This window comes from Phoxinus phoxinus (assembly GCF_949152265.1).
Source record: "Phoxinus phoxinus genome assembly, chromosome: 13".
Classification (NCBI taxonomy): domain Eukaryota; kingdom Metazoa; phylum Chordata; class Actinopteri; order Cypriniformes; family Leuciscidae; genus Phoxinus; species Phoxinus phoxinus.
In genome coordinates this window covers 4,100,668-4,122,568 of record NC_136888.1, presented here as the reverse complement: position 1 = coordinate 4,122,568, position 21,901 = coordinate 4,100,668, and the positions used below count along the sequence as shown (strand labels likewise).

General features: G+C 38.3%; 1 protein-coding gene across 8 annotated transcripts in view; it reads left to right on the top strand.

The window, feature by feature from the left end:
- Nucleotides 1-14: 14 nt before the first annotated feature.
- psen1 (presenilin 1) overlaps nucleotides 15-21,901 on the top strand; it is a 28,601-nt gene continuing 6,714 nt past the window's right edge. Inside the window, exons 1-10 of one of the 8 annotated variants that reach the window (XM_079633088.1) lie at nucleotides 15-114; nucleotides 823-907; nucleotides 4,904-5,160; nucleotides 11,398-11,539; nucleotides 11,628-11,695; nucleotides 12,740-12,960; nucleotides 15,455-15,553; nucleotides 15,666-15,752; nucleotides 17,927-18,097; nucleotides 20,976-21,094. In XM_079633088.1, coding sequence (XP_079489214.1) covers nucleotides 872-907; nucleotides 4,904-5,160; nucleotides 11,398-11,539; nucleotides 11,628-11,695; nucleotides 12,740-12,960; nucleotides 15,455-15,553; nucleotides 15,666-15,752; nucleotides 17,927-18,097; nucleotides 20,976-21,094 — 1,200 coding nt within the window. In that variant the 5' untranslated portion in view covers nucleotides 15-114; nucleotides 823-871. The other 7 variants (XM_079633092.1, XM_079633094.1, XM_079633091.1 and 4 more) reach the window with 7 other exon arrangements.

Here is a 21,901-nt window from a genome sequence, read left to right as displayed (position 1 = left end):
TGAACGCGACCTTTATTTTGAAAAACGAACTGTTTTGACCTTTTGCTGCGCCTCTTTCTCACCGTGTCGCGCTTCACAGTATTGGGCTTTTAACATTGTGAATTCAGACTCCAGGTTGGTCAGGCATTCATCTCTAAATTATGTTATTTGAACAGTTCTGTTTCTTACTTTTACATAAACTGCTGTACGACTATATGGCTGTCTCTTTTTGGTTGTGAAGTTTTTTCTTACACCTAATTCGTGTAATTTATTTAGAGTTACAGTAGACAATCAAACGGCTATGAGATGCGCTAACTAGCCCGAAGCTACATTGTAATGAAATAAAGCGCTGCTCGTTTATTTAAATTCAAAAGTTCTTGAAATAAAAGAAAGAAAAAAAATCGACTTCACTCGATTTGAAGTGGGAAAGGAAGCGGTTTCCGCAGAATCAGATTGAGGAAGCTCTTCTGCTGTGTGTGGTTAACGTTAAATCAATTAAATGGTAAAACCATGGGTTCAAGTTACACTAAAGTAACTTAGTACTATGGTGTTCTTTGAAGTAACGTTACTATTGGAGAGTTATGTAAATACCACGCTTTCCTCGTTGTATTTATATTAAAGAGCAATAATATTGCCATCTGATATCATTAAGTTATTCTGGTGCAACCACAGTAGCTACTTTTCTGAAAAGAGATTATATCTTGATATTAGGTACTATTAACGTATAAGTTCTTCTTTATAAATTATTAGGCTTAAATTTAAAGAGGTAATCAGTCTGAGATGTGTATTCTCCTCAGTCATAAACTTTATTATGCTGTTATTTAGGTTATGATGTGTTCTCAGTCCACAGGTCCTGGTGTTTCTATGATCCCAGGGTCACTTCACAGCATCGATGGCCGATCATGTGGAAAATGCGGTCAATAATGTGGTAAGTCTGATTTGTGAGGCATATATTGTGATTGTTTGTAAAACTAGTGCTGTCAAATCGATTTATAGCATCTAACATAAAAGTTTGTCTATGCATGCATAGTTTGGAAACACTTCTAGTTTTAATGTTTTCTATTTTAATATACATTAAACTGTAATTTATTCCTGTGATCAAAGCTGAGTTTTCAGCATCATTACTCCAGTGTCAGTGTCACATGATCCTTCAGAAATCACTCTGATATGATGATTATTATCAATGTTCAGTTGAGAATCCATTTTAACACGCAGGATGTTGACTGATGTTGAAAGTGGAATATCCTGGCCAGAGAAAATAATGCTGGTGATGTCTGATGTCTGGGCCGACTAGAATAGCTTATGTATTTGAGCTGTTTAACTGCAGGAAATGTTGCTTCATCCACACTAGGGCTGCACGATTAAGGAATAGTTCACTTTGAAATTAAATTTTGGTATGTTTTAGCTTACCTGAAGTGCATCCAAGATGTAGGTGTCTTTGTCTCCACAGTAGTTTCAATTTTGATATTTTTAGGTCAAACCGTTCTTGTCTGTCAGTCATATAATGCAGGTATATAGCTACTGTCTCTAATAGCATGCAGAGAAAAGTCCAAATTACACAATTCCCCATCATAAGTGCACATTGATGGCCTAAGACACGAAACAAGTGGTTTGTGTGATAAAACGAACAGTATTTATATAGTTTTTTTATCTCTTTTACACAACCACGTCCAGGTGATCTGTTTACACCGGATTTCTTCCCCGGAAACTAATCTAACCGCCTTCGATTGGACGTTGCATTTTTAAACTCAGCAGAAACGCGTGTGATTGGCTGTACGGCTCAACGTATGCCTTTGATTGGCCTGAACAATGAAGCGAGTAGTGTGTCAAGATAGAAGGCTTACAAATTGGGAATAAGTGAAAACTCAACACTCCCGGATGAGTTTGCGCGAGCTTAGGCCATCAATGTGCACTTACGATGGGGAATTGTGTAATTTGGACTTTTCTCTGCATGCTTTTGGAGACAGTGCCTATAGACCTGCATTATATGACTGACAGACAAGAACGGTTTGACCTAAAAATATAAAAATTTAAACTACTGCGGAGACAAAGACACCGACATCTTGGATGCCCTTGAGGTAAGCTAAAACATACCAAAATTTAATTTCAAAGTGAACTATCCCTTTAAGTCCTTGAATTTGAGACTATTGGACCTGGAAAGTCCTTGAAAGGTCCTTGAATTTGAAGTTAACCAAAGATGTGGGAACCCTGGACTTATGGCACAGAGGTTCGAGTTCAGCAATGCTGTGGGGAAAGGGCACAAGTTGACGATTTCATCTTTCTGATGATGTCCTCAATCTCTCGTTGTGAGATGAACAACAGAACGGATGTGGATCGACACTCGGGACAGGCAAGGCAGAGGAGCTAGACAGGACAGAGTGGATAATGTCTACTTTCTCTCTGAAGAAAGTGATAGAATTATTGCACCTGTGGCTTCAGAGTGAGAGGTTTGTGGCTTAAGGATGTTATTTATAGTAGAGAAAAGTTTGGGTCGTCATCAGTGTTGGGGGAAATGCATTACAAGTAACTTGAGTTACGTAATCAGATAACTTTTTCAAGTAACTAGTAAAGTAACGCATTACTTTTAAAATTTACAACAAAATATCTGAGTTACTTTTTAAAATAAGTAACGCAAGTTACTTTGTTTTCCCATTTATTGACTGACAGCTCTCCTGTCCTCATGTTGAGATAAATCAAAGTGCAGAGGTGTGTGTGTGTGTGTGTGTGTGTGTGTGTGTGTGTGTGTGTGTGTGTGTGTGTGTGTGTGTGTGTGTGTGTGTGTGTGTGTGTGTGTGTGTGTGTGTGTGTGTGTGTGTGTGTGTGTGTGTGAGAGAACATGCTTATTGTAGTTCTAGACTAAATGTGAGCATTTACTCATCTCACTTGCACAAAAAAATATTAAATATTCCTCAAAATGTATAAAATCTGTGAAATTCAGAATAATGCAAACCTCCAATAACTAAATATGTTAAATAAAACATGATTTTTTATGCATTTAATTTAACTTTATTGACCAATGTACTTGCTTCTGACCTTCGATGATTCAGTTAAATAAGCAGAAATGACTATAGATAGATAGAAAGGTTTGCTTGTGTGCTCTCCTCTACTGTACACATGTCCTTCAGCCTGAGGATTATTATTTCACTTTTGGTGTGAAAGGGTCTTTACATTTGCCCAAAAATATAACTTTTGTGTTATAAAAAAAACAAGCCCAGGCCAGGTGGGAAAAAAAGTAACGCAAAAGTAACTTAACGCATTACTTTTCTAAAAAAGTAACTAATTAATGCAATTAGTTACTTTTTAAGGGAGTAACGCAATATTGTAATGCATTACTTTTAAAAGTAATTTTCCCCAACACTGGTCATCATGCTGGCGCGGTTATTTCTGCATTGAGATCTTCTAAAAGAAGATTTCCCCATGATGATAACACATAAGTAGATCAGGAGAGGTGTGTTCAGCGAAGTTGTGTAAGACCAAACCGCACCCATGTCAGATAAAGCTATGCGGGCTTGAGGTATTCATCACTGTTTGTAGCTTCAGGCTACACTTATCTGACTCCGTCTTCACAGCTGGAAAACTCGGGCACTTTTTCAACCGTTTCCTCGTCACTGCCGGGATGAGGCTGAACTTTGACACGAGTGTTTGCTCTTCCTCACGTGTTGAAAGCCTTCTTTCAGACTCATCAGATAACACACATTGTTTGTTTTCTTGATGTTAATGTCCGTTTCCACAGCTTCCTGGCGTAAAATCTTTGAAAGAGATTTTATTGGAGGCACTTACTAGCAAGGAAACTAGAAACAAACAGCCGTTCAGATTTTCATATTCATCACAGCACCAAATACTTACACATAATAGGCTATTTATTGTTTACACTAAAACATTATTATTATTATTATTTTACATTTTTATGTGGAGTTGGACATGTAAATGTTCCGATTCTTAATTATTGTCCTCAATAGTTGTTCTTTTGCACTTTAATCTGTTTGAAGCATTTGTTTACTGTATACATTTTTGTGTATTGTTATTGTATTTGAAGGTTCAGAGTTCTTGTTATAAGAGTATAAGCGTGGACCTCTTTTGATAACTCATTACGATAAGAAAATCTAAACCCGTCACGTGCCTCGTAAAGACGTTTATAATGACACAAAATATAAATTTTATTTCTTTTGAAGAGTCCTGAGAAAAATATCATGTTTCCACAAAAATATGAAGCAGCAAAAGCGGTTTTCAACATTGATGAAAATCAGAAATGTTTCTTGAGCATCAAATCATCATATTAGAGTGATTTCTGAAGGATCATGTGACACTGAAGACTGGAGTAATGATGCTGAAGATGCAGCTTTGAACACAGGAATAAATTACATTTAAAAGTATATTAAAATAGAAAAACATTATTTTCAATTGTAATAATATACTACTACAAAATTGCTGATCTTACTGTATTTTTGATCAAATAAATGAAGCCTTGGGTGAGCAGAAGAGACTTCTTTCAAAAGCTTTAAAAATAGTAATGTTTCCAAACTTTTGACTGGTACTATATATGTGTGTGTGTATATATATATACATACACACGCACACATATGTATATTATATATTTACAAATGTTTACGTTAGATGCGAATCATGCGATTAATCACGATTAATCGATTTGACTATTTTAAACGCGTATCTATTAGTTTATTATGTATTTTAGGGATTGGAGAAGTAAATGTTTTATGGTCGATATATGGTCATTTTTAATTGTAATTATATTTCACAATTTTCTTGTTATTACTGTAGTTTTGATAAGTAAATGCAGCCTTGGTGAGCAGGAGAGACTTCTTCTAGAAACTAAACCCGAAACTTTTGGGGCGGTAGAGTAAAGCACAGTAAAACAGAAGCCACACATTCACTCTGGTTCTGTTTTCTCTCTCTCCCTCTGCAGTGTAATGACGGAGCGGAGATCGTCCGGCACACGGAGACTCCCGGCAGGAACGAGGTGGAGCTGAACGGACAGCCGCCCAGCGCTCGACCCCCACAGGTGCTCACCGACGCCGAGGAGGACGAGGACGAGGAGCTGACTCTCAAATACGGGGCTAAACATGTGATCATGCTGTTCATTCCCGTCACGCTGTGTATGGTGGTGGTTGTGGCGACGATCAAATCGGTCAGTTTCTACACGCAAAAGGACGGACAGCAGCTGTGAGTATCCTCGCTGGAATCCGGTTTTCCTATTATGCACTTTAACCCTTTAGAACCTGAAGCTAAAATGGGTGTTTTTCACATATTTAGATTTTTTGACTGTAAAATTCTAAAACAATTCGCTATCTTCATGTGCAAGGTATCATCTTTTTCAGAAAAAGATTAGCTTTCAACAAATTACAGTTATTGACCATTATTGTGTGTGGTGAGTTTGTAAATAGAATTTAAATAGACAAAAATAAAAAAAGAGGATACATTTTCCGATTTTTATTTAGAAAAAAAAACTGAAAAATCACGAATGAAAGTTAAAGTTGAAAAGTGAAGTATAATACAACTATACAAGTCTTTGTGACATTGGGTTGCACAGTTTTCATTTAGGACACTTTTTTTCATACACGCACACATATAAATGCGTCCATTCATATTAGGCACGCACACATACACATGCATACACCACATGTAAAGATACGTGAAAAAGTAACGGCCATCCGCCTCCCAAGTGTCATTAAAAATCATCCCAATCCCCTCTTCTGCTGTCTACCACTTCTGTCACCATGTGTTTGTTCGTGTCTTTTATTATTTTATGCAATCCAAAACACTCTAAACACTCGCGCTTCATATCTCTCGGTTCAAATCCTTCCTTCCCACTCTGCCAGAAAGCCCGCTGTCATTTGCTGACGGAAAGTATGAAATTACCGTAATAAGCCGTATATTGCCGAAAAGTGCATGTTGTCTACTGTCAAGGGCAGTTTGAATGGTTTTGATAGTGTAAACGGTTGAAGAGTTACGGTACAATGAATACAGCTTGCTGATCTGTGTCGGCGGCGACACATTCGGTTCTAAAGGGTTAAAGGGCACCTATTATGGAATTTTGAAATTTACCTTTCATGTAGTGTGTAACATAGATCTAAGTGAACAAAAACATCCTGCAAAGTTTGAAATATGAAAGTGCACCGTATATAAAGTTATTGTCTTTCAAAAGTGAGAGTCGACTCTGAGTCATTTTTATGAATCGTTAGAAGACCGAAGCTTTTTCTCTGACTAGATGACGTCAACTTGTCAAGTTATTTGAATACGATACGCCCACTTATTGCGCTCCAAGGCCAGGGAAACATCATGGCGACGAGACGCTGTGTTCTGAAGTGCGACTCAAAAGCAAACTTTTTTCATCTGCCCAAGGAGGAGCATTTGAAGACTAAGTGGCTACAATTCATATATACAGCTATACCACAGAAGTATAGTCCGAGCCTTGTGCTTTGTTCGCGTCATTTTGAAGACGATTGCTTTTTAAATGCAATCAAAATTGGATTCGCGAGCCGGCTGATATTGAAGGCAGGTTCAGTTCCAAGTGTATTTGCATCAGCTTCCTCCTCCGTATCACAACCTGTAAGTGTTATTAATAATTGTTGCTTTTATATTTTATGTAGCATGCTTAGTAATTATTTTGTTTGTTGTGTAAGCACCGTTTAGCTTCTAGGTCTTCAATGACAATTGTATTGAGATATGTGAAGTGTTTGTCGTTGTTTTCGGAGTTGTCTAAAGAATAGAGTAATACTTCGTAGTAACGTAACTGCATTTTTTTTTTTGTAAAAACGTTATGTTTATGCATCGGGCTAACGCAAACAAAGACTGATTGTGCTTTTACAATATGAACTCTGGGCTATGCTCGCTAACATAACATTAAATTCTTTATCTTATTTTTCGTTTTTTACTACAAACTATAAAGTAGTGGACTATAATCATTATTATAACACGATTTAATTGATAAAAGCATCATTGTACTCCGTGTTAAACAATATATTATCTCTGTAAACACTGCTGGGTCATCTGACCAATCAACGCAGATTAGCGTCGCGCAAAGGAGGGGTTTGAAAAACGAGTCGTTGAACGAATCATTTGGGAGTTGGTGAGCAAATCAGGTAAAAATAAATGCATATTATACGAAAACAAAAGTGTTTTATGACATTGCATGCACGTAAAACTGTTGTTGGGGACTCCCTAAACAACATTAGGAACATTTTAAAAGTCATAATAGGTGCCCTTTAATAAAGGCTTGATTAGGGGTGGGCGATATGGCATAAACTTGATAAATATCATATTGCAAGTGACTGAGCATTACAGCCAAACTAATTTCCCTATTTTAAAAACAAAGCCTTACAAGGTAACAAAATATTAAATAAAAAAAGAATGGCAGACAATTAGGCCAAAGTGGCGCAAATAAAAATAGGCTACACGACATAATACACAAATGAAATAAACAGTGCTTTATTTTGTCAGCTACAGTAGGTGTATTTAACAGTAGTAATTAAATAAACAAATATAAAAATAAAACACTAGACATCACTGTATAAAGTATACATCAATTCTATTAAAGCTACTATTAAAGTTCTCAGTGAAGAACAGTGAGTGATTTTCTCTGTGTTTTGTTGTTTTATTAACATTAAAGAGATAGTTCCCCCCCCAAAATGAAAATTGTCATAATTTACTCTCTCAAGTTATTTTAAACCTGAATAAGTTTCTTTCTTCTGATGAAAATAAAAGTTATGTGGAAGAATGTGGGTAACCAAACAGTTGCTGGTCCCCAGTGACTTCTATAGTAGGCTATATTTTCTTTTCCTATGGAAGTCAATGAGGACCAGCAACTGGATAGCCACATTCTTCAAAATATATAAAAATGTTTTTGTTCAGCACAAGAAAGAAATGAATACAAGTTTGGAACAGCATTAGAGTGAGTAAATAATGACATAATTTTAATTTTTGGGTGACATTTCATTTCATTTTTAGGACAAGCGGCAGGATGTTTACTATTAGGCTTCTGTCGCTTTAAAGGGCACCTATTATGACATTTAAAATGTTCCTAATGTTGTTTTGGGACTCCCCAACAACAGTTTTACGTGCATGCAATGACAAAAAACACTTTTGTTTTCGTATAATATGCATTTATTTTTACCTGATTTGCTCACCGACTCCCAAATGTTTCGTTCAACGACTCATTTTTCCAAACCCCTCCTTTGCGCGACGCTAATCTGCGTTGATTGGTCAGATGACCCAGCAGTGTTTACAGAGATAATACTTATTTTTAACACGGAGTACAATGATGCTTTTATCAATTAAATTGTGTTATAATAATTATTATAGTCCACTGCTTTGTAGTTTGTAGTAAAAAACTAAAAATAAGATAAATAATTTAATGTTATGTTAGCGAGCATAGCCCAGAGTTCATATTGTAAAAGCACAATCTGTCTTTGTTTGCATTAGCCCGATGCATAAACATAACGTTTAAAAAAAAAAAAAAAAAAAATGTAGTTACGTTACTACGAAGTATTACTCTATTCTTTAAGACAACTCCGAAAACAACGACAAACACTTCACATATCTCAATACAATTGTCATTGAAGACCTAGAAGCTAAACGGTGCTTACTCAACAAACAAAATAATTATTAAGCATGCTACATAAAATATAAAAGCAAAAAATTATTAATAACACTTACAGGTTGTGATACGGAGGAGGAAGCTGATGCAAATACACTTGGAACTGAACCTGCCTTCAATATCAGCCGGCTCGCGAATCCAAGTTTGATTGCATTTAAGTTGGTAAAGCAATCGTCTTCAAAATGGCGCAAACAAAGCACAAGGCTCGGACTATACTTCTGTGGTATAGCTGTATATATGAATTGTAGCCACTTAGTCTTCAAATGCTCCTCCTTGGGCAGATGAAAAAAGCTGGCTTTTGAGTCGCACTTCAGAACACAGCGTCTCGTCGCCATGATGTTTTCCCTGCTGGCCTTGGAGCGCAATAAGTGGGCGTATCGTATTCAAATAACTTGACAAGTTGACGTCATCTAGTCAGAGAAAAAGCTTCGGTCTTCTAACGATTCATAAAAATGACTGAGTCGACTCTTACTTTTGAAAGACAATAACTTTATATACGGTGCACTTTCATATTTCAAACTTTGCAGGATGTTTTTGTTCACTTAGATCTATGTTACACACTACATGAAAGGTAAATTTCAAAATTCCATAATAGTTGCCCTTTAAGACCGGCGCATGTAATGGACACGCGCCCTATATTCTCTCAAATGTGTGCTTTCACTTTAGACATAAGCAACTGTGTTTATGTAAACCTTGTGTGTGTGTGTGTGTGTGTGTGTATTTGACAGTATTAACGCAATAAGACTTGAAAGATAACTTAGTCTAGGTGTCAGGCGCTGTTTGATGTTGTAGTGTGTGTGCTACGGGTGTATGCGTTTAGAAAAGCGCATGTTAGTTAGAACTGCACAACAGCACGCAAATTAAATGTTTAACAGGCAAAGCTCTTTTCCTTTTCCTAGTGTCTTCCGACCGCGTCGTTTTAGCTCTTTCCATCGTCGAGTATCACGCATAAGTATCACGTCTGAAATGTGCGCAAGTGTCTTCGTGCTTCATATGTTGTTGTTAATGTGTGTGACGTCGTTGCCGTAAAGCAAGTCGTGATTCTCGCGAGATTTGACGGGGGCGCTCCTCTCAAACTTACATTGCTGGTTTTTCCAGCGGCGTCCCCCCCAGGCTTTGCTTTCGGGATTATTCGCACTACTATGAGTTTGTTTACCACCGAAATTACTTTGAAGCTGTTATATTATGGTACAATTTCTACATAGTGTGCCTTTAAAATTTGGATTTGTGTTTAATGTTTTGAGAAAATAAGTGAACGTTTCAAGTAATGTGTCTTAGCAAGTGTGGAAAAACTGCAAATATCTGTGCATAATTCATATTTTAAAATCATGCAGATTTGTGTGTTGATCAGGCTTAAGATTTTTGTCTGGCTGATGATAACATGTCTGAAAACACTCCCAAGTGCATTGAAGGACGGCCTGAGAATATATTGAGGCGAGATAATATTAGCTTTTTTTCACGGATTTCTCAGATTCAACTGATTGTCTGAAATGATCAAATTATTCTGCCACCATTTTTATAGCAATAAAGCTCTTCCATATTTGACCGTCTGTAGTGTAAATCATCAGTGGTTTATGAGAGAAGAGTCGTGTGAAGCTGGTCAGTGATGCGGTTACAGCGACTGTCCTCTAGACTGCGCTAATGTCCCACTGACCCCCTCATTACTGTCGGACAGAGAACGCTTTTCTAACATTACTAAACACACACACACACTGGAACTGTTCAAGTTTGGGGTCAGTAAGATAAAACATTTTTGACAGAAATTAATCATTTTATTCAGCAAGGATTAAATTGATCAAAAGTAAAGACGTTTGTCATGTTTATCATGCTATTTCAGAAATGCTGATCTTTATAACGTTCTATTCAACTTTCAGAATCCGTAAAAAAAAATAAACTACAGTTTTCAACATTGATATAATAATAATAAATGTTGAATAAAAGCAGCTTTACTGTGTTTTTTATCAAATAAATGCCACCTTGTTGAGCGGAAAAGACTAAAAAAAAAGTGTGTGTGTGTGTGCATTAATCTGAAGTTAAACCTGCTTCCTGGTAGGTGTGATTTAAGCCTCGGACAGTTTAGTCCTGAAGTATCTGGTCTTCCTCCAGGAAGTCACGGTCATCATCTGTCGTGTTCTCCAAAGCTCTCAATAAGGAAGTGGTCAGTGTATTTATTAGCAGGACCTCTGCCGGTCTTAAACGTCTCTCATCGGGAGTCAGCAGCTGGGGTTTTATTTATTTTTTATGTTTATTTTTATATTTTTTCCACAACAACTATATTGTCCACCTACTGTAATGTCAACGCACAGATTTCACTGACTAAACGAAGCTGATGATTCTTACCTAAAGTTGTGTTTTGTGTGTTCATTAAATTGATTTAATACATTTTTTGATTTCAGTCTTTTTTCTCCTGCCATTGTTCTCCTTATATTTGCTCCTCAGTTCCACACAAGTTTAAGCTTTTCCTGGTTCATTCCATGTTTAATAGGCAACTTTAGTCATGCTAATTCAGATTAGCACACTGTGTTTTAAATGAATCGTGTTTATTTTAGTTCAGGGCTTCATAGTCCAGGTGTTAGCAATCTGCACTTAATCTGTATTTCAGAAAGCCATGTTTTAAGCCATGATTAACTTTTCTAGATTAGGGCCTATAATCACGTCTTAATTTAATCCGGGAAGCCGCCCGTCTGTGTTCAAATGAGAGAACTATCATCTCTCATATTCATTTCCGTATTGTTTTCTATTTAAATATAGTTACTTTAGCATGAAGGGACAGTTTTGAGAATAACATCTGTGTGTGTCGGCAGGATCTACACGCCGTTCCGCGAGGACACGGAGACGGTGGGCCAGCGCGCTCTGAACTCCATGCTGAACGCCACCATCATGATCAGTGTGATTGTGGTCATGACCCTTGTGCTGGTGATGCTCTACAAGTACAGATGCTACAAGGTCTGTTCACCAGCGTTAGTCGCACACTCATGGTTTTGGCACTCATGCTGCAGGTTCATGATTTGTTTTTTGTTTGTTTTGTTTGCAGGTGATTCAAGCCTGGCTGTTCTTCTCCAACCTTCTCCTCCTCTTCTTTTTCTCCTTCATTTATTTGGGGTGAGATTCGTTTCTTGTCCTAGCGTTGGGCTGTAAATAATGGGGGGAGAAGTGATTTATAGGGCTATTGTTGAAGTGATTATTTTTTTCTAGCATGTTATGCAGGTGAATCTCGAAAAATGTGAATATCGTGAAGTTAATTTCAGTAGTTCAACTTAAAAGGTGAAACTAATATATTATATAGACTCATTATATGCAAAGTGAGATATTTCAAGCCTTTATTTGTTATAATTTTGATGATTATGGCTTACAGCTTATGGAAACCCCAAATTCTAAATTAGAATATTGTGAAAAGGTTTTCATAAGCTGTAAGCCATAATCATCAAAATTATAACAAATAAAGGCTTGAAATATCTCACTTTGCATGTAATGAGTCTATATAATATATTAGTTTCACCTGTTAAGTTGAATTATGAATAATGTTTATGAACTTTTTCACGATATTCAAATTTTTCGAGTTTCACCTCATATTTTGGCAACAGTTCATCTAACCCTAATTGATGGAGTGTTTAGCTTTCATTTCTTAAACAGCCACACCAAATGTGATGTTATTTCCATCAACAGATAAATACATTTTTGATCAAGATCTTGTATTCACAATGCAAGAGTCAGGACTCTCTAAATTGCAAGATATAAAGTCACAATTGTGTTATAAAGTCACAATTGCGTGATATAGTCTCAATTGTGTGTTATGAAGTCAGAATTGCGTGATATAGTCTCAATTGTGTGTTATATAGTCAGAATTGTGTGTTATAAAGTCAGAATTGCGAGTTATAAAGTCAGAATTGCGAGTTATAAAGTCAGAATTGCGAGTTATAAAGTCAGAATTGCGAGTTATAAAGTCAGAATTGTGTGTTATAAAGTCAGAATTGTGAAATATAAAGTCAGAATTGCGAGATATAAAGTCAGAATTGCGACACATTTCTTTGGCCGGCAGTGTAAAATTCAGTACAAATGTAGTTACCAATGGCCATGTCTGATGCTCATCTTATGGTATGAGAGCATTGGTTCTGATGGCAGACGCACTGTGTTTCTTCACACCAGGGAAGTGTTCAAGACGTACAACGTGGCCATGGACTACTTCACGGTAGCATTGATCATCTGGAACTTCGGTGTGGTGGGAATGATCTGCATCCACTGGAAGGGTCCTCTGCGGCTCCAGCAGGCGTATCTGATCATGATCAGCGCCCTCATGGCCCTGGTCTTCATCAAGTACCTCCCCGAGTGGACCGCCTGGCTCATCCTCGCTGCTATATCCGTCTACGGTCAGTGAAAGTTCATCTGGTTCATATTTACAGTTATAAAACGGTTAGTTCCAACCCTTGATTCTGATTGGTCAATAGCTGTGTTTTATTCACGCTTCACCCAACGCTTCTATGTATCACTACACAACACCCCTAGCAACCACTCTTAGCAACGCAAACACATGTTTGATCTCATTGATTGTCTACTGTAAATGTGTCTTCAATAGGCTTAGTATTTTCCTTCAGGTCAGTCCTATATACATAATAAAAAAAATCGGTTTGAATATCCGCTGCGATATCTTGTCCTTTTAACAGTTAAGGGGTTTTCCCGAGCCCTAGTCATCTGTCAGTTGCGTCTTCCTTCTCCGTGTTCACAAGTTTAAATCCTTTCAATGTAAAAGTCTTCTCTACTGACTCACTCACTCATAAAGACAGTTTTTGCCGCCATCTAACGGCGAAATAATGTATGTAACTTCTGTTGCTGTTTACAGTCAGGGACTATTTTTTCCAGCGGAAGGAAGGCTTTTAGTGATTTTATTTCATGAAAGTAATGATCCAACAACGCCCTTCAGCCGTGACTCATTCACAGCCTCTCGTACCTTATTGCTTACTCGTATACTGTAGGGATGCACGATATATCGGTAACGCTAGCGGCCGATATATGTAAATTTTTTATGTTATCGTTATCGGCTCGATTGGCTAACATATTGAGGCCGATAAATAATGGATTATTTCCTTCAGCTGAGACCATAGGCGTCGATTTCAGTGGGGGCGGCAACGTACCCACCAGATTTCGTCATGAGTCATTTTGTACCCACCACCTTTTTAGGGTTGCTAGTAGGGCTGGAACGATACACCAAACCCACGATTCGGTTCGTATCACGATTTTTGACCCACGATTTGGTTCGTATCACGATTTTTGACCCACGATTCGGTTCGTATCACGATTTTTGACCCACGGTTCGGTTCGTATCACGATTTTTTGGGGGATTTTTTCCCCCCAAAAAATCTCCATGTTTTTCGGTGCTGATGCGTGACCCGTTCATGTAACATGTAAGGGTGGCACTGCCAATAAAGCACCTAAAAGCTGTCACAAAGAACCGGCAAAAGTAATGATTATAACTAGTAAAATATAGCAAGGAGACATATTAATTGTTTATTAATAAACAAGGGTTTTCTGTGTCGGCTGCAGAGATGAAGTTGACGATGCTGACTCGCGATCTTTGCAGTAGTGAACGCGCCGGAGAGAAATGCACATTTCATACGGATTACATAGTGTTCTTTCGTTTTGAATTGTTCTGTTTAAAAGTATGATTTAAAGCGTTCTGTAGATAGATATATTTCTCAGGTCTGTGAGACAAGTAGGCTATGCAGAGTTTCGGTTCATGCGCCGGCGCCTCCGTGTCATTGTGATATCTATTATCTGCTTTACTTATTTATTAAATCCAGGCAATTGGTTGATGAAACATTGATTAAAATTAAGATACAATTAATACAAAACTAAATTCACTTTAAAGAAAGGCTTTTTGCTTTCAGTTTGAAGTCTCTGTGAAAGTTTTAAAGCATCTTTTAGTGCCGATTTCAGAGCGGTCACGTCCGTAACCAAGAACTGTCATGTCCGAAACATAATTTTTCCTCATAAATGCGAACACGATAAATAAATTAAAATGAACATTTTATGTTCTGTGAAGAGCATAGTAGCTTGGAGAGCTTACATTAGTAAGCTACAGGACATCGTCTTTCAAAACATGACCTGCGCGAAAGAGAAAAAAAAACTGAATGCGATATTGTACCCAGCACTTCTGAAAATGCACTTCCGAAAGTGTCTCTGTCCCCAGCACATTTCAAACCAAACTGATGCCCATGGCTAAGACACTTCAGATGCAACATGATGGATTTGAATAGCTTGAAAATATAGCAAAGTGCAACATGTGCAGCACAAATCTGCCATATAGGCTACATACAAGTATAATGAGATCATTAAAATTGTGTGCTTGGGACATGGATTTTAATGGTACTTTTGCTTTTGTAACCAGCTCTCAAAAAATTATATCACCCAATATATTGGTCACCGGCTTTCAAATATAAAGAGTTATCGGTATCGCAAAAATGTAATATCGGTGCATCCCTAATATACAGTATTTCATACTTTTGTGTCTGTGTCTGTACTTTATTGGATTATGTTTATTTTGGTAAACTTGCTTCTATACATTCCAAAGCATAATATTGTACTTTTTACATTTCATAGAAATTTACACCCGTACTGTGATTCGTTGAACAAGATAATTATTTTCAAAGAACCAGTTGAATCGCAGTGAACGGTTCAATGGTCCGGCCTCCAGTCCTCTGAACTGTTCATATCTAACTCAAAATGAACTGCGAGATCCTAAGAGCTTGAGTGTGTGCCGTTATTAATGCCACATTTTAATATTGATTATTTTAATCCTAAATAAATCATATATGATCCTGTAGTGTGAATTCATGCTGTGATGTATGTCGTCTTGCACTTCTGTAGATCTGTTGGCAGTGTTGTGCCCAAAAGGACCTCTGCGTATCCTCGTAGAAACGGCTCAAGAGAGGAATGAACCCATTTTCCCAGCGCTCATCTACTCCTGTAAGTACAAAACCTCCCAGCACTTCTCTCTTCTCAGCCTTTTCCGTGTTTTAGTGGTTTAGTATTTAGTTGTATCTGTCACATTTACATGTGCGCTCCTTTGATTTGTCAGCGACCATGGTGTGGCTGTTTAATATGGCGGACGTTGCGGACACCAGGAATAATTCCAGCCATCCAGTTCCTCAACAGGAGAACCAGGGTGAGTGTTTGCTGAAGAATCACACATGCTCTTATATAATGCACATGAAGCCGATTCCTTCACAGAAGAAATGTTCAGTTCAGATCTATGTTTTACATTGGTAAGGAGAAACTCTTTGACCAATAATATATGCACTAGTCAAGTCACCTTAAAGGCCGTGTTGCAGGGTTAATTTTTCTACGAATTTGTGCAATTTGCTTGTTGGTAATGAACATTTAAACTGTTATCCATTGTATTTTATGTTGTTGTGTATCACAAAACGGAATATAATATGAAAAAGTAGGTACTATCTGCAGCGCCAACGATTCTCCTTTCCGCCACAATGCATTGCATGACGTCACCTTGGGGAGAGAGTTTACCAAAGCCCGCCTTGAGAGCGTTGAGAGTGACTAGAGAGACGAGTAGTAGACGAGAGTATTCAGATTATAGAACATGATCATTGTCTATACAACACATCTCTAGTCACCTATAACTGTTTAAGTTGGTTCATAAGACTTCGTTAAAAAAGCAAACAAACAATTAACATACTCGTGCGTGCTGTCTTGAAGGGGACCATGATCCTGCCTGAGATGTGTGTATGCTATCTTCAGCACAAACGGGTTCAGGCAGCATGCCTCCTAGATGCACGTCACATATGGTCGGGGGTGAGCTCCTTGACCAGAGACCAAAACGCACTCACTGCCCTACAGCACAAGCTTTCCAACGCAGTTTCCACGGGACGGCACCGCCCGCGCGAGCACCTGCCAAACACCGCGACAGACGCGCGGCGGCTACGTTTGCAACAACATTTTCACCAGAGGAAGAGATAAATGCTTAGAAACGCCCATATAGCTAGCACGATGCCTTCTATTTATAGATGACAAAGACAAAGTTTACCAGTACTATGACAAAGGTTACCGGTAACGTAACTTATCTGAACTAACGTCATGATCACCGCCACTATAAAGAAAACGTTGATTTTTCACTCTGTGCTATTCTAAAAATATAAAAATGTGTCGTTATCTCATTGCTGCGTTGCTAAATGATAGCAACTCACCAGGACACTTCACCAAGTACCAACTCTCCACTCATTCTCCTCGGACCATGCATTTCATCGGCTTTGACGGCCATCAGGCTACCTTCCCTCCACTTCTCCCCAACGTGACGCCATCACAGAATTGCGTAAAAAAAAAACGTTAATACCAAAAACGTAAAAAACTGGTATTTAAGACCATTTTTGAGACATTTTAAAAATGATATACATATCTTGAGTGATTTATGTACCCATTAATCGACAGTGGTGGTTAACCTTAAACATGGGCTTTAATTTATATAGCGCTTTTAACAATATGGATTGTATCAAAGCAGCTTTACAGTGATAATAGGAGATTACAGTAACAGAGATAGGTTTGGTTTTACAGCAGATCTGGAATAAAGTTATTGTCCAGCTAAAGTTAGATTTAATTGATTCACTTCCGTCGCAACAATCATTAGTTATTAACTTAGGGAGCGCTAACACAACACCGTTCTAACAGAAAACCCTTAATGCGATTCGGCCGCTCATCCGCACGAGAACAGTGTTCGGCGGCTCGAGAACGCAAACCTCCAAGGTGCAAGTCTTGGAAAATGATGAAAAAAAGTAATCTCTGCACAAACCTGTGAGAACGCTGACGGCGTGCACATGCGTATTACGTGTTCAGTCTATAGGTATGCGCGTTTGAATATATATGTGAGCAGACGTTTATGTTTCTTTACACATTGACCACTGTTTACAAGTTTGGGGTCTGTACGGTGTTTTTGAAAAAAGTCTCTTCTGCTCACCAATGCTGCATTTTATTTAATCAAAAATACAGTAATATTGTGAAATATTACAATTTAAAATAACCTTTTTCTATTGCGATATCATTTAAAATGTCATTTATTCCTGTGATGTAAAGTTGAATTTTCAGCATCATAACTCTAGGCTTCAGTGTCACATGATTCTTCAGAAATCATTCTCGCTGTTGATATTGTTGGTCATTATTAATCCTACTTCCTGATGTGCTATAAAGGCTGCTCACGTGAGCATTTCTGACTGCTTTCTCATTGGTTTTATTCTGTTGCTGCTCGTGTGCAAACAGTGAAACTCTTAACCTGAGCTTTTCCAGAGAGCTGTAAACCGCCGTCAGTGTGAACTGAAGTCTCTCTGTCTCCAGCAGTGTCAGTGGCGCCCACAGCGCAGCCGGAGGATGATGGGGGTTTCACGCCAGCGTGGGTGGATCATCAGCAGCACCAGCTCGGCCCGATGGAGTCCACCGACGAGACCAGGCGAGAGATCCAGGAGATGCCCTCCGCACGCCCTCCTCCTGCCGAAGACGACGAAGAGAGTGAGTATCAGCAGGGCTTTCTCACATCACCACCAATATCACACGAGCAAGTGTGATCGTGACTTTATACAACAGTTCAATAAACAAGGAGTTAAAGGGATACTTCACCTCTGGAAAGATGAATGTGTATTTAAAATGGGTCATTTATGTAGAAGAAATGTGAAATTATTTTTGAATTTGGAGCCTTCTAGACTGAGAAAAGCCAGAAAATATATTTTTGGCTTATGGGGATGAAAGACAACAACTCCCAGAATGCACTTGCTTCGCTGCCCTACGAGGCCACTCCCAAGCCGCGCCTACCGGTAAGAGCGCAGTTAAACATCAAGGCTATGCTACTAGTGAGTCTCTGTGAGTCTGCCCGGGATTTCGAGACTGCCAAAAATGTCCGGGATTCGGCTTTTGCGTTCTACAGTCGCCATTCATCATGTTTCAGGCCGTCAGGACGAGACTGACGGCCGCGGGAGAACGGCGCAAGGCCGGTGGCGTGATTACTGATGAGCGTCACCTGTGAGACGCACCGGTCTCGTATCTCTCACGGAGGAACGGGAATTTTGTTAGCAATGTTAAAACGCACATCAACCGATCACTTGTTTAGCGTTCATGTAAACACTACTTTCAGATTCACCAATCGGGATTAATTCAGTTGGATTGAAACAAAAGGTGTGCATGTAAACAATGAATGGCGACTGCTGAAAGCTAAAGCAGAATCATTTTGTACGATCTCGACGGCTGGACATGTCCGGGAAAAAGAGGATGGTAACCGCTACTACTCAGCTTTCTCCACAGAGCAAGAGCCTGTTAGCTTAGCTTCCAAATAAAAGATGGCTGACACTATTTGTACATTCTGTGAGTGAGATCTCAGCCTCTATGGACGGGTTGAAAACATGCGGATCTAGCGCCTTCTACTGGCTGTAGTCTCTAGCCTCTGGCCAAAAAATCCTCCGATGACGCAAAATGACGATTTTGCGTCATCGGAGGATTTTTTCCAGACAAAAAATACATAAATCTCTCGTCTCAGGGGGACATGAGGGAGGGAAGCACGGTCATTCGAGTCTACAGGTTTTCTACTGATACAAGGCTTAATGCTAAATCCTGAAGTATCCCTTTAATATTGTTACATTTTTGACTCAATACGGTCTGTTTTTGAATGAATCAGTTATTTAAAGATTAATTTATAAAGTTGACTTGCTTTGTTCCTAAATTAATCCGCTGTAGTGATGGGACGTTCTGATCTTTTTACTGACTCTCATTCGATCTCGTTCGTCAAAATGAACGAATCTTTGTTCGAGTCATTTTGTTCGTTTAAGTGGCTTTAAATGTTCTGCTTTTAACAGCCAAATTCCCCGAGCACATCCACCTATGCGATCTTGATCATATTCTGAATTAAGAAATCATTATAATACAGCCAAAGATAATTACAGGGAACATAAATGAACGAAAGACTCGGAAGGTAAAGTAAATATTTGTCACGTGACCGACGCAATGAACGTTCATGAATGACCCATCACTAATCAGCTGCCTGAGTGACTCAATGGTTGACTCATTTGTCTGTAGACTCAGTTACAAAAGTTTCAAAGTTAAAGTATAATAAAAAAAAAATTTATAGTTCAATCATTAATTTATTTTAATAGCATTGTTTATGCATTTTACTTGCAGTGTAAATACATCTGAATGCTGATTTAGATGCAGCTTCTGCAGTGCAAAAATGCTTTTTGTTGATACTCAATATAGTATCTCAATAATATATTACATAGTGTCTTATTATTCCAGTGGAATTTATTTATCAAACATAAGAATTTGACATCAAAGATATTGCATACATCTAATAAGGTTAGAAAAAATGCCCTTATGAAGGTAGAAATGCCCCTGAAAAACAATAAAAGTTGGAAAATATTTGCCCTTATTTAAAAAGTGTATCTGTAAACTAACCACTTACTGCACAGAATATGTTGAATATGAAAAGCTGTCAACAACAGACCTAAACCAGTCAAAACACCAGCACAAAAACACTATCGAAAATATCGAGATATCATTTTTGTCAGTATCACACACCCCTAGTCCTGAGATGACATTCAGATATAGTTCTGATTCAACATGCAGTGACACGCTTATATTAGTGTTGGATATAGTCATGAATTCAGAGGAAAAACATCTGAGATGCATGTTAATACCTGGTGTGAATTGGGCCACAGCTGTTTTATGTACATGTCTAGGTGTTTTATAGCACTAATGATCTAGTGAACACTGGTTTCAAATAATGGTTCTGATGTTTTGATGATCCGCATCAGCCGATTACATTTAGTCATGAGAGGGACTTTTATTTTAACAGCGCTGAGAGCCATATTTATGTCATGTTTACTGTGAGTTATATTAGCCATGCCTGGTGTGTGTCACACCCGGGCTTTCCCCACCAATTCTGAAACGCTGGATCGTGAAAGTAAACTTTGCCCTTTGCTCTGAAACGCAACACAACAGACTATATACTTATTACTAGGCCATATTGTGCTTTCGATTTCAGTTTGATTGACGGTCTCTGTGCCAAAGTGATGGCTCAAAATACAATGTTTGTGATCTTTTATGTTATTATGAGGAATTAAAAATATTTTCAGTTCATTATGAAACTGTGGATGGACAGATTAGACTGTGGCAGTCCAACAGAATCTAGGTATTTAATGGGAAACGCTGCATAATAGGATTAGAGAGTCAAGCTCTCTAAAGTAGATATGTTTACTATATATATCTGTGCCTGTATGTGATGTGAAAAATGAAAAAAAAAGATTTTGTTGGCTATTATTTTGATTGTTTTTGGAAGTTGCACAATATTGTTAACTGTGAACAAAACCCTCTCACTGTGTATTTCTTCCTGTGTGTGTGTCAGGGGGTGTGAAGCTGGGCTTGGGAGACTTCATATTTTACAGTATGCTGGTGGGTAAAGCGTCAGCGACAGCCAGCGGAGACTGGAACACCACTCTAGCCTGCTTTGTGGCAATTCTCATCGTAAGTATCCCACAGAAAACTCACTAAATAAGACTTTTTTTCAGGTAATATTCTCCCAAAACGTATTAGCACACCTAAGCCATGTTTCACAGCTTGCTTGTTTGGAGTGTTTGTTTTGTAACCTGGCTCATTGTCCCCTAATGCATATAAGGGCCTTTGGGGGGGAGTTTCTGTAAAAATAGGGACTAAATTTGTTACAATGTTGCATTTTCTCCTTGGTTCAGTTCGTTTCCACAAGTCAACCTTTCAAAGCGTACCAAAATGTGTTCACGCAAGTCACATGTGAGTACAACTGTCCTCTTATTGGTCAGTTTGCTCTTGTGCACTGTCATCCATGAAGATGATTGACAAGTTCACCCAATAAGCTTATTGTGGCTCGAGACAATGTAGCCGTTATTAAATTATATTCTACATTCATATTAACACTGCAGCTCTCTCTGGATCTCCCAGCACTGTCTAGAGCCGTGGTCTTCAACCTGTGGGCTTCAGTGATCCTCCTGGGATAACTTAAAATCAAATTAAAATGGATAAATCAATTAAAGCAAAGCACTTCCTTATTCTGTGATCGTTTTGGAGCAGCCCAAGCCGGTCCTCATCGCGCTGTAAAAAAAAAAAAAAAAAATGGCGGCTCAAAACACCCAAGCGCTTTATGAACGTATCGCAAACTACATCTCTCGCTTGGATAAAGGAAACCAGTGTCACTAATAGGGATGGCGAAAACTAAAAAAATTCTTGACCGACCACCGAGCCTCATTAGCCGGTTGAAACCGGTTAACCGATTAGTTTAAAATATGCTACGCTATTTGA